The 13,952-nt window shown below is 35.9% G+C and overlaps 1 protein-coding gene across 1 annotated transcript in view; it reads left to right on the top strand.

The window, feature by feature from the left end:
• Positions 1-1,430, top strand: part of gabra2b (gamma-aminobutyric acid type A receptor subunit alpha2b) — a gene marked incomplete at its 5' end in the record, with an annotated part of 101,113 nt that extends 99,683 nt beyond the window's left edge. The window contains one exon of the mRNA XM_079438268.1: positions 647-1,430. Within this exon, the coding sequence (XP_079294394.1) occupies positions 647-952 (306 nt within the window). The 3' untranslated portion in view covers positions 953-1,430. The remainder of the gene's footprint in view (positions 1-646) is intronic.
• Between the last annotated feature and the right edge of the window lie 12,522 nt (positions 1,431-13,952).

Here is a 13,952-nt window from a genome sequence, read left to right as displayed (position 1 = left end):
CTGTATTTTATTTCTCCTTTGTCACGCTTAAAGAAAACCATTTTAATGGTTATAGTTTTAATATTTATACATAATATTTATACGTTTTTACATTTATATGTGTAATATGTTGTTTTTTGTGGTTCCTCTACATCATTTGCAATTCAGCAAGGGATGAGTAGGTCATTGCTTCATTTTTTTTTTTTTTTACTTTTTACTTTGAATCCAGGTTTGTAGTTTCTGAAAAATGTATAAAAATTATTTCAAAGAGTTTTTGCTTAAAACAAGAAAAGTATCTGCCAGTGCGGTACTCAATCAGTCAATCAATAAACTTTAAAAAAACAAGATTTTTCTTATCCCTTTGTTAGATGTTTTATTTGTTCAGAAAACAATACTTAATATCTTAGGCGTTTGTATTTCTCAAGCAAATGTTTCGTGATTTCTGAATGTTTAGATATTTGTAGTGGAGAACCATACAAAAATAAGTAAAAACAAATTTTTTTATTGCAGCTGTTAACTTCACAACTTCCTCACAAATTGGCAATAAAATGCGGTTCTCGCTTGCTTTTAAATCCAAACTGTGTCAACAGAATTGCATTAAGTACTCCAAATAGGACTGACAAGTGAATTTCTTTTTAAAAGTGACAAACTCTTACTTTCCCTACAGAAAAAGGAGAAGGCTTCAGTCATCAAGAAGAACAATGCCTACGCCGTTGCTGTGGCGAACTATGCCCCCAACATCACCAAGGACACCGTCCTCCCCACCATCGCCAAGGGAAGCGTAGCCGAACAGGGAAAGACCAAAGCCGATGGCAAACCGGCCGAGGCGAAGAAAACCTTCAACAGCGTGAGTAAAATCGACCGCATGTCCCGCATCATGTTCCCGGTTCTCTTCGGGACATTCAACCTGGTTTACTGGGCGACGTATTTGAACAGAGAACCCGTGATCAAAGACATGATGCCCTCTTATTAGACGCTGTCCAGGGTTGCGACGGGTTCCACTAAGCAGGACTAAAGACTAGGCCAAAACCACCCAGGGACTGAATATAATCACGCTCCGACGCTCTTTCCCATCTGCTCCACACAGACAAGTCGTGGATTGTTGCAAGATGCCTTTCTATCTCTCTCTATCTCTCGTCGCTCTTTTCTACAGCTTTTTCAGCAGTGCTTTTGAAATGACATTTGCCTTTGTACATATGTACGTAGTGAAAATGAAAATGGCGTGTTATGTTTGTGTTCCGCTCTGTGAGAATCTGACTTTGGACCTCTATCTGTGATATAGACTAGCAAATTATAGTGATTTATTTATTTATTTAATTGATGTAAAAGTTAGACATTTTTGTGATGGTGCTTGTTTTTGAGTAGCCTATACATTTTATTTTAATTTTTTTTAAAGACCAAGCTCTTTTGTGCTAATGGTCTGATATTTTGTGCTGGGCCCATACACACACAAAAAAAACATGAAATCAACTGTTTACACACATTGCTGTATCTTTACCGTCTGTGATTTTATTTTCTACTATTGAGCCAGGAATCTTCCTTTAAGAGCATTTTGGAGGATTTGTTTACTGTCAGTTTTTTGACTACATCCCTTTATAAAGGTCTCTAATGCAGCAGCATGTATAAGGGTTGTTTGGAAAGCTCATTCAACCTGAACTTTGAAGTCAAGAAGAAACCGCAATTGCATGCCATACTACTTCCATAATGTGCCCTATTTTTTAGTAAAATTACTCAACAACAACAAAATGCAAGCTGGGGTTTGATTTTACCCATTGGGGATTTACAGTATTCCATTTAATTTAAAAACAAGACTAACTGATGTTTGCCAACAAGGCTAGAGCTGAAAGCAAATTGTTGTATTTTGATGAAAGATTAGGAATACAAATTATTTAGTCTTAAAAGAAACAGCTCACCCAAAATTGAAATTTGCTGAAAATTTTCTCTAAAATTTTAGGCCATGCAAGATGTATGAGTTGATTTTATTTGTCTTTATCAGAACAAATTTATTTCAATGGATCCTCTGCAGTGAATGGGTGCCGTCAGAATGGGGTCCAAACAGCTGATAAAAACATCACAATAATCCACAAGTAACATTTGGACTGTTTTTGTTTTTGCAGACTGAAGATAAGACAAATTTTCACTTGATAAAGTAGTGTTATCGTAATGATTGATCTGTTTATTACAAACATTCAGTTTATGGATTATTATTGTGATGTTGTTATCAGCTATTTGGACTCTCATTCTGACGGTACCCATTCACTGCAAAGGATCCAGTAGTGAGCAAGTGCTCCAAGTGTGTTTCGATGAAGAAACAAACTCATCAACATCTTTGATGGCCTGAGGTTGAAGATATTTTAGGGAAATGTTCATTTATGGGTGAAATCTTACTTTAAGAATTAGTCACAAGAAAGTAAAATGGGCCCATAGTACTTTAAACGTGACTAGACTTGGTGCTTCATGATTGTACATAAATGCACTATTTCCTAGGCATAGTTTTTGTTCGTTATTCTTAAATTACATATTAATGAATCCACTATAAATACAACAGTAAGTTGAGCTTTCCTCACATCCTTCCATCAAAGATGAAGTGCATCATTTTGGATGTTCAGATACTTTCTCCTTGTCCAGGTTTAATGTGAAAAAACTATTATAAGACATCTGTATGCTGCCTTCTTAAAGAGTGAAAACACTGTGGCTTTGTGGCACTTTAAGAGCTGTAAGCAGCCTGATATAGGCGGAGCTATTTGTTTTTCAACCAATAGCAGACAGGGAATGTTTGGAACCGATCTGTTTGGTTTCGCTAATGATGCAGAAATGACACACTTCATCTTTCATGCTGGAGCTGAGGAAATTAGTGAACATGTTAAAAAATTATTTCATGTTCTGTAGTTTCCTCATTTTGCCACTGTGCTTTCCTGTATTTGAACTCTTGCAGACAATGGTTTTTTTGGACCAAAAGACCGAAGTGCTTCAACTACTGCATGTTTACTACAATTATTTACCCTCTAAAATTAAGCAAAATATTCTTAAAATTCAATGTGTTACAAAATATGACGCAGTAACATCATATAAATGTCACTGACTCTGAATTTTTCAATTGCCTGTCACAGAGAAGACAACATATTTGTTTTGTATATATGTAAGGAATATTTATTCATGTAGGTGTTGTTATACACTTGTGTGTGATTTACCATGAGCTTGTTTTATGTTGTCTGTTTGTACAGTTTTATACAGAGAACAAAAATATGCATAAGCTTTTAAGTTATTCATTTTAAGGGAAAAATGTGTGATATTCATTTAAGCATGCTGCAGCCTTTTTGGCTCTGTAGAAAATGATCAAAGTGTTTCGGAATGGTATACATTGTTGTTACAATTATTTATTACTATGTATTATTGTTAATTTGTTCATTATAAAAAATATTTTCTAATATTTAGGAGTTCATATCAAAGTGTCAATATGTTTTTCAATATTTTTAGCTAAAATGTATTTAATATATTTATTGAAATATATACGTATTAATTTATTCTCTTTATTTCTCAGTATTATTTGACATGCGATCATATTAAATCTATTTTCTGTGTGATTATCATATAGTTTGAAGCTCTGCTTTAATTTTTACATTGCTTTGATTGTATTAAATGATGGTTGCATCTTTATTATGCAGAAACAGTTTGAGCAATAAAAAAAGAAGGGGTGACGTAAACTTCCTGGCATGGAAAAGAGTTTTCCACACACAGAATGTATAGTTCTCTGTCATTGTCCTGCTAAAAAAGACGATACAAATACATCTTGAATGAAACATTCATGTGCCAGTGGTTCATGTTCTCAGATGGGATGTCTTGAACAGAATGTCTGAATACAATAGGTGATTTTTCTTCATAGGTGTTACAACTGATCTGTCAATCAGCTTTTAATGACAGCATTATTATTTAAAGGAACATTGCATCCAAAAATAAAATTTTATCTAATTTATCTCACTTACATGGTGCTCTAAATGCGTATGCTGTTATTATTTTGGCATTTTTGTGTACTTTTGGAGGGTTTACAGACATGATCACTATGAAGCTGCATGAGGATCTTTCAGAAATTCTTCTTTTGTGCACACTTCAGAAAAAAAAACAGCATACGGGTTTGGAACAACATGAGGGTGAGTAAATGACTGCATTTTCACTATTCTTTTAATTGAAAATGTGGGGGGGGGGAATCAATAAGTTGTATACTTTTTGAAATGAATCACCAAGGCCAGCTAAGTTCTCACTAATGTCTGTTATCATTCTATATAATGAATATGTTGTTTCCTATAATGTAAATGTGAATTTAGGCACACGACCAACAACTAAACCGCTTTAGTCCTTTAAGTGCTGGGACTCAATTTCTAAATATTGGTACTTTCTCTTTAAAACATCATTCTACTTACTCTTTCAACAGCTTCTTGCTAAATAAACAACTAGAACAAATATATTCATGTCTGATTCTTTTATTTATGTGCCTCTTTCAGGGCGTTTTCCAGTATTCAGGATGCTTAAATACATTCTTTTGCTGTTATTTGCCATTGTTTTGTACCAGGCTGCATAACGACTACAATAAGATCTTGGGCAAAGGCAAAATATATCAATAGAAAAATAAGTTATGTATTGTTTTCTCCCTCCATTTAAAAACTTTTATTGAAAGCATTGCTCTCCTTTTATCCAAGCAAATTAGGAACCGGAAAGGAATAGTTCACCCACAAATTTAAATCTGCTGAAAAATTCACTCACGCTCATGCCATCCAACATGTAGATTGGTTTATTCCTTTATCAACACTGATTTGGAGAAATGTAGCATTGCATTACATGCTACATTACAACTTGCTCACCAATGGATCCTCTGCAGTGAATGGGTGCTGTCAGAATGAGAGTCCAAACACCGAATACAAACATCATAATGATCCACAAGTAATCCTCACCACCACTCCAGTCCATTAATTAATGTTTTGTGAAGTGAAAAGCTGCATGTTTCTAAGAAACACATCCAGTATTAATGCATTTGTCACTTCTGGTCAAAATTCTAGTCGATAATCCATAATAAAATCTGTTCTGATGAAGAAACGGATATATATATATATCTTGGGTGGCCTGAGGGCGAGTACATTTTCAGAAAAATTTTATTTTGTGGGTGAATTATTCCTTTAAGACAAGATCAGGACATGGGCTCATGGAATTCCATCTTCAGATACAGGGATTTCCCTCTAAGATTTTTCAGTTGGGTCAGAGGAACAAATTACGTGACACACAATAACTCTTTTATTGATTTTAGTGGAGGAGGCTTCTCTCTGCACTGCAGTTTAACTATCATCTACTCTGAGGATCTGAGGTCTACTGTCAAATCCATGAGACAATTCCATTAGCAAGACACTGAGGGCAGGAAGTTAATGACCAATGATTTCTAGTGCCTCAATTAGGTCAGGAACGGTCTGAGTCTGAGTATATTTATTTATTTATTTATTTAATACCTATGCCTTGACCTCAGTTAATAAAGTGCACATGTCATTTTTCAATACTCTAGACACATAATTCACAAATGAAGATCAAACGCTTAACTTAACGCTTTTTCCAAATACTTGGATACAATACACACGAGCCAAAGATCTTTTGTTAATTGAACTAAAATCACTGGTTCAAAATAACACAACTTAACATCAAAGTATTACTATTTCAAAATGCAACTCATGCATTACATCTGAATTGAGTGTCTATTCATTTCATTATAATGATCTAATTGCTACAACTGCTCAAAATGCTATGTAACTGTTGCATTACTCTTGAAGCATAGTTTTATGGAAAATTATGAACAACCAGTGTTGGGGAAAGTTACTTTTAAAAGTAATGCATTACAATATTGCGTTACTCCCTAAAAAAGTAACTAATTACGTTACTTAGCTACTTTTTATGGAAAGTAATGTGTTACGTTACTTTTGCGTTACTTTTGCGTTACTTTTTAAATATGAGCAGGGCTTGATTGTTTTTAATACAAGAAATGACATGAATACAAATGTAAAAGCCCTGTATCTTGTGAAGGAAAAGTAAATTCACGTCTGTAAAGTAAAACTCAGGATAAGAAGGTTTAACACTCTTCGGCAATAAAAAAACAATGAAGTACAATTGTTAGTTTATCTAAAGTCATTTTTGCTTATTAGTATGGTTGAACTGGATCATCAAAGGTCAGCAGTAAAGACATCGGTTAATAAAATGGGATTAGATACATTTGTGTTATGTTAAACATTTAATTATTGCAATTTGCATCATATTCTGAGTTTGCATTTCACTGTTTTAATTCATTTTGATGAATACTAAATCTGTTTTTTGCGAGTGGGATGAATTCATGCACATTCACATTTAGATCTACAGTAAAAGCATGCTCACACAGAGCACTGTCAGTCAATAAATGGGGAAAAAGTAACTCAGATATTTTCTTGTAAATTAAAAAGTAATGCGTTACTTTACTAGTTACTTGAAAAAAGTAATATTATTACGTAACTCGCGTTACTTGTAATGCGTTACCCCCAACACTGTGAACAACATTATGAAAGTGAAGCAATTGAGGACTGAGTATGTTCAGGTATGATCAGTTTTAAGATGCCTGTTGTTGGGAGAGAAACAAAATCCCAAAATACCATCTCATTGTTATCAGTATTTGTTTTTCCTACAGTAAATGACTTTGGATGGTGACAGAGCTGGAAGCTGATGAAAACCATTCATATTTTTGGATGAGGCAGGCCAAGAGATGGAGGAAAGGTTGAGAGCCCAGCGGTTGAGAGGTTACCCAGAACGATGTTCTCTGGGGAGCCAGACCACCCCCAACTGAATGTGATTTTGAGGGGCCCCATAGCAAAATCAGTGCAATGGGCCCAGAATTCCTAGGGACAGCACTGAGAGCAATCACGGTTTCAGGATCATCCACAGTTTATCGCCTTGTATTTACCCCATACTCTCCTTTCCTTACTGTAACCCGACTGGAGAATTTTTCTCCACATGGAGGAGGATTCACAATAGTGTGTGCGTGTGTGTGTGTGTGTGTGTGTGTGTGTGTGTAAGACACAGTCAGTTTATTAAACTATTATGGAAATCTTACCCGTTTCTTAAATGTTTAATTTATGCATCACTAACGTGCATCACATTAAGTTTATTACTTTATGTTTTAGTCTATGTTAAACCCGTAATTCAAATGGAAATTATTTATGGGAATTTATATGCAATTCAAATAATTTAAATATTTTTTTAAGTGCACTTTCCTGTTAGCTGTGTTGTCTTTACTTTTAAAAAATGCTTAATTATCATGAAAATGTAAATGCAAATTATCTTAGTGATCTTAAAATAGGATTTTCTTCATGCAAAAGTTATTTAATTTTTTTCTTTTTGATTTGGGGTGAAATATGACCGAGACATTTGTTTTGTTTTTTCAGATTCACCCTTTGTTCACCCCTTTTATGGGATTTTAAAACTAGTATTTTCAAAGCCCAACTTGTTGTATTGGTTGTCAAACCAGATTGCAGAACAAGGCATCCTGGGTTTTTCATACGTGACCCGGTACAACACATGAAATTGAGGGCAGGGGAATCCAGATGAGGTCTCAGTTCTGCAGGCCACTGTTTTCCTGAGCAGCACCAGACAGTTCATTCTGACTGATTAAAGAATAACCCTTAAATGGAGTTCTAAAAAAGGGGGCGAAGAGGAAGAGGTCGTTATCCTTCACCAGTCAGCAGAGGAAGGGCCCAATGACAGTGAATGACGGCTCCTGTCTAACAACACCAAGGTTTGTGGCACTTCATTTGGGCTATAGAGAGAATTTATATATTGACTTTGTCAAGCTGCACTTTACAGGTTATTTAAGTCTAAACAAAATAATTTTCAGCATGAAGTTCATCAGTACGCCTACATTGTAAATTTGAATGACAAAGGCCAAAATAAATCTGTCAATGGCTGTTTAAAACTGCAGGGTCTTAATATGACTCCACATCTACAAAAATTCCAGAAACAGAATCTTAATATCACGTTTTTCTTGCCAAAGTTAGATAATGCTAAACTAGTTTTTGAACTTGTTGACTGAGACTCTGTTAGAAGCCTGTGAGGATCACATTATAATAATTAAATCTTACTAGCAAATGTGCCGCTGGAATTAAGGATTTCAAGATCTTCTGTCCTTCTTTAGAGGAACGTGTGATTGTCATGTATTTCACAAGGTTGTATATAGGTCAAAAAAAGCAATTATGTAACTGTGCTTGTGGAGATTTTCTTCACCCTTGAGAAGGAACAGAAGCTGCCGCTGTTATTGCAGTGTGGCTTTGGTTTGCTCACACTAGAGACTTCATTTGATTCTCACTTGCGACTTTTGAAAATGTCACCATGAGGATGGAGTTAAAGATGAGATTTCAGACTCCGAATAAGCCAAGCCATAAATTTAAATTTAACAACTTAAAGCTCATAAATAATAATTTGTCAAGTGAAGTCAAGTCAAGCGCTAGTCATTTTTCAGCCACAAGATTTATTTAATCTAAAACACAGTAAAACAGTCATTGTGAAATATTATTGCCATTTATAATAACTGTTTTCTATTGAAATATATTTTAAAATATTTGTATTATTATTAATGTCGAAAACAGTTATGCTGGTTCATGTCTTTACTGTCACTTTTTATCAATTTAATGTCACTTTTTATCAATTTAATGCATCTTTGCTAAATAAAAGTATTTATTCATTCAGTCAGTCAGTCATTCCCAAACAATGGCTCCAGCACAAAATTTGTGTCAGTCAAAGTATTGTAAGTCTATATGTCCAAAGCTCCAAAGTATATGACCCAGACTTGGACTTACATATAATAAATTATTAAGATATGTTTGAATAAAATATTTAGTGCTGTCAAACGATTAATAGCGATTAATCGTATCCAAAATAAAAGTTTTTGTTTACATAATAAATATACACAGTACACACACATATATTATGTTCATATAAATACACACACATTCATGTATATTTTTAAGAAAAAGATGTTATATGTTAAAAATATTATATATAATATAATTATATAAAATAATATAAATAATATAAAGGTCTTTTTTATATATATAATGGCTCTGGCACAAAAATTTTGCATCAGTAACAGACTTATAGCATAAAGTATGATTTTAAGAACCTGATTTCACCATCTACTTATTACAAGTTTCTGCCATTCTGCAAAACATCTTTTGTGATCCACAGAAGAAAGTTGCATGATCAAATATATTGCTTTAACAAAGTGACAGTTTGATTTGTCAAGTAATTTCTCTACAGATTTTCCAAGTAGACTATATTCCACCTCTTTCATACAGCACTATGACAAAGTGAAAACCGTCACTCACAAATAACCACAAACTCTTCCTCGTTACTCCACCGAACGAGCACAGCGGTGGCCCGCCGTACACCCAGCAAGTGCCACGCTAAACAGATTGTTGTCTTTGTGCGTCAGCTGGTGCTCGCAAATAGGAGAGTCATTTCCACGAATGTGATAGATGCCTGAGGGTTAAGATGTCAGCAGCATAACAGATCCACCCATCTGCCTTTAAAAGGCGCTCAAATGTTTTTGTGTAGCTGTCGCCGCTATCTGTGGCCTTTCTGGAGAATGCACTGGGCTTAAAATAAATGATTGCCTTCCTTGTGTCTTTTTTCTTTCGGCTTGGCTAGATTTGTTATCGAATGCTTTTGGGGATTGAGCGACTGCGAGATGGATCTCCATGACCGATCAACAGAATGCTTTTTGCCCATTAGCTGCGAACAAATTAGTGCTGCAATGGTTTTGCAACTGCTTGTTTAAAAGACCACATTAAAGTTCCATTTAACCAGTTTTGTAGCTAAACCAACGGCTTGACTGATCAGCACCCTGCCATTTTAATTTGTTGATTTAATGGAAAGCTAAGTGAAATGGAAAGGCTAGTGTTTCCGCTGCTAGTCGCTGCTCTATCAAGCAAGCTAATGAAAATAAATCCAAATGAATGTGTGGCAGTTTACTTGGCTTTAATGCCACTAAAATGAAACTATGATTAGAATTTCACAAGCTCGATTAATTGTGCTTTCCAGTTGTTTCAGTTAGGCTGATTAGCTCAAGTAGCGGTTTAATTGCCAAGGCGATGCTGGTCTATTTTTAGCACCTGGGAGATCTGATTAAAGATTCAAATAAAAGCAACATCTTTAACAAGGTTTTGAGATGTAAAGGTCAGTGCTAAGTGCTGTTGTATTTAGTTAAGTTTTAAGGCCACAGAGAAATTAGGATTAATGCACTGTCTGCTAACAGGGCAAAATTACCATTGCTATTAAATGAGGATTTAACAGTGTGAGGTGGTTGTGGTTTAAAAAAAATGGTAGTCAGGTAAGACGCCATATTAAATTTAACGTGGATAAAAGTGAGGGATCGACTTACAGTGTTTACAATGGTTCACACTGTAGATCATGTAGTAATCACAACTCACAAATTTCAAAGTTTTATGGCGTTATTGTCTATTTAAAGTTGGGAAGATGTTTCCTCAGTAGAACAATCGGCTGTTAAACAACAGAACAATCTACTGACCGCACTGTATCAGTCCCTCACAGTCTCGTTTTCATTCCTGTCAAAAATTAAATATGGCGATACCCTGACTAAAGTCTATTATGAAGTTACAAAGTCATCCAGCATCCTAGCTTCCTAACTCATCTAATTAGGAATTATGCAAAACCTCATCAATAACTAACGAGAAAAAGTCTACATAACAAAGTTAAATTACGCAGAAGTTTCACAGCCTCTCAGAATAATCATTCTTGCTTCAGCTCGCATAATTTTTCGCTCCACACTGAGATTTTTAATGCAGACTTGCAAATGCAAAGAAGTAATAAATATCAGAAGAAAAATGAAGCATCATTTGCATTCAAATTGCCCAGATGAGCTCTTCAAATCAAGGTCGTGTTAAGAGGGGAGGAGTTGAATGTGTTTGGGCGCATCACGAAAAGCACAACTCATCCTGTTTCTCGTTAATTATTTGCTCAGTCATGAAGAGTGAAGGAGAACAGAACGGCATCTGTGAAGCAAGAATGCACACACTCCACGGCCGCGTCTTCACAGTGTGTGTTTGCGTATCTTCTTTCAAGCCAACAGCAATTTGAAAGCCTGACTCATGCTTTACGGTTTTATCTATATTGTTGGAGACGGATGCAGCTCCCGTGTTGTTAAACTTTGCTTTTCATAGATGCTGAATATTGAGTTATAATGTGATATTTTTGCTCTGGATATTTCTGAATTTGGAAACAGGTGCAGATGATGGAATACACAATGATCCCAGCTAACAGGAACGTTCTGGCAAGATTCTCGGGATGGTCCTCACTGCAGAACACAAGATCCAGGGGGCGAGGTTGGATCCAGAGTCAACTCCTCCTGTCTTACATACCTAAACCCACCCATCTCCACCATTAAACCTACAAATCTCCACCCCCTAGATGTGGATCTAACCCTGCTCCCTAGATCTTTGTTCTGCAGTGAGGGGCTACTGAGATTCTCTCAAATGAACGTCTTCCAGTAACATTAATAAAATGTTCGTTCAAAGTTCTCAAAACGTTATAATGAAACAGCCAGTCATTGTTCCTTGGAAAAACTGGATGGATAAACAAATAAATGTTGGAAGTAAAACGTAACATTAACATGCAGAGATACATCATACTCACATTTTAAACAATGCTTTTGCAAAGACCTTCATATGACTCACACATGAAGGTCTCGACGTACTTCAGTACAACTGCCATGAACCAGTTGGCCTCCCCATGAAATGCATGGTATTTTTCCTGTTTATTAATTTGCAAAGAATATCCAATGTTCATACTATAGTGATTATTCTCTGAATTATATGCCTTCTATGTTGTGTTGTGCAACTTGATGTATGTAGATACACACAGGATCAGTCTATGTTCCGCTCCGCCTGCACAGTGCCATGTAGCATGATGCTTCAATCCAGAGTTCAGTGCATTAGGGAACAATGACGAGTCATTTTTGCAATTTAGTTTAGTAAAATAGTGTGGGTGGACTGGAGAGAGAGCTGCGGTTGAGTCTGCATAGTACATTGAATTGTTTTATTACCAAAAAGCATTAAAAATAAAATCCTGTAAAATCTGTATTTTGTGGCTTTTAGTCCATTTCTGTATGTTTGGAGGTCTTCCCTATCTGTTAGTGTACTACAATTTTTTTTTTTTTAAAGTTACAAATGTACTTTTTGCAGATACCTGCATTTAACCATTTCTCTTGCACCCCCATTTCCAGTTTGCTTCCTGTCTGAAGTAAATGTCTAAATATATAAATATTAAAATCACTAATGGACATTTAGTGAATTCTTTGGAACACAAACGTGACTGAATATATACATGAAGCTGTTTTTTCTATCCAAAATGTCAGTAACTGATTGATTTTGGATGTTGGTTTTGCACTCCTGATATAAATTTAAAAAATTACTGTCACAAAAACACTTGATCAAATATTGAAACTGGAGACTTAAATCTTTCTAATGATACACAGTTTTTCAAGATAAAATAAGAGTGTGATGGTAAAGGACAATTATTTTGAGCCATGGGTGATCTTTGTGGGTTAAAGGCTGAAATAAACTATGCAAATTTGAAAATCTGAACAGATTTTAAACAGATAAAATCTGCTCAAAATATCAAACATGTTTGATATTCTCTGACTGGAAGGATTTAAGTCTGGAGCTAAAAAAAAAAAGGATTCTGTGGACATCATACACTCCCGATTTCCATTAAATCTGTGAACTCAACTCTGTGGACTGGCTCTGACTTTCAGCAACTAGCGTCCAGACTGTATTTTGGGGCAACAATCTGGGCAAAAGTCATGTAATGTATTCCAATCCTTAGATATTAACTTCCTGTTCCAAAATAAAAAGTCAACTCGAAATAAAATGACACGTTTTAGCCATTGATAAGGTTTATATGATCAGTCAAACATGTCAATTGATCTTAGGTCTTTTCTAGATGTACAGTGGGGGAAAAAAAATTATTTGATCCCCTGCTGATTTTGTACATTTGCCCACTGATAAAGAAATTATCATAATTTTATCTATAATTTTATCTGTAGCCTATAATTTTAATAGTAGGTTTATTTGAACAGTGAGAGACAGAATAACAACAAAAAATTCCAGAAAAACTCATTTCAAAAAAGTTTTGAAATTGATTTCCATTGTAATGAGTGAAATAAGTAGTTGACCCCTTCGCAAAACATGACTTAGTACTTGGTGGCAAAACCTTGTTGGCAATCACAGAGGTCAGACGTTTCTTGTAGTTGGCCACCTGGTTTGCACACATCTCAGGATGGATTTTGTCCCACTCCTCTTTGTAGATCCTGTCCACAGAAGCAACCAATCAATCAGATTCCAAACTCTCCACCATGGCCAAGACCAAAGAGCTGTCCAAGAATGTCAGGGACAAGATTGTAGACCTACACAAGGCTGGAATGGGCTACAAGACCATCGCCAAGCAACTTGGAGAGAAGATGACAACAGTTGGTGCGATTATTCGCAAATGGAAAAAACACAAAATAACCCTGCTAACAGGCCTGCGGTGGACCTTTACGGGCCCACTTAGGGCTAGCCTAAGGGCCCCCAGCGGGCTGCCAGCGCAGGGCCCCTGAGAATTTGCTCTTTGGCAAAACGTTGGCCCCTTAGTGCTGGCCCTGCACGGGCAGCCCTCACTTAGCCCTCATTAGGCCCACACAGGGCCTGCACTATTAATCTGCATCAGGGGTGCCCCACCCTGGTCCTGGAGATCTACTTTCCTGCAGAGTTCAGTTCCAACCCTGATCAAACACACCTGTCTGTAATTATCGAGTGCTCCTTCATCCTAATTAGTTGGTTCAGTTGTGTTTAATCAGGACTGGAGCTGAACTCTCCAGGAAGGTAGATCTCCAGGAACACTCGATCTACAACAACACATCTGTT

The sequence above is a fragment of the Barbus barbus genome, assembly GCF_936440315.1.
Source record: "Barbus barbus genome assembly, chromosome: 17".
Lineage (NCBI taxonomy): Eukaryota > Metazoa > Chordata > Actinopteri > Cypriniformes > Cyprinidae > Barbus > Barbus barbus.
The sequence above is the reverse complement of the archived record's forward strand: the minus strand, read 5'-3'. Positions and strand labels throughout refer to the sequence as shown.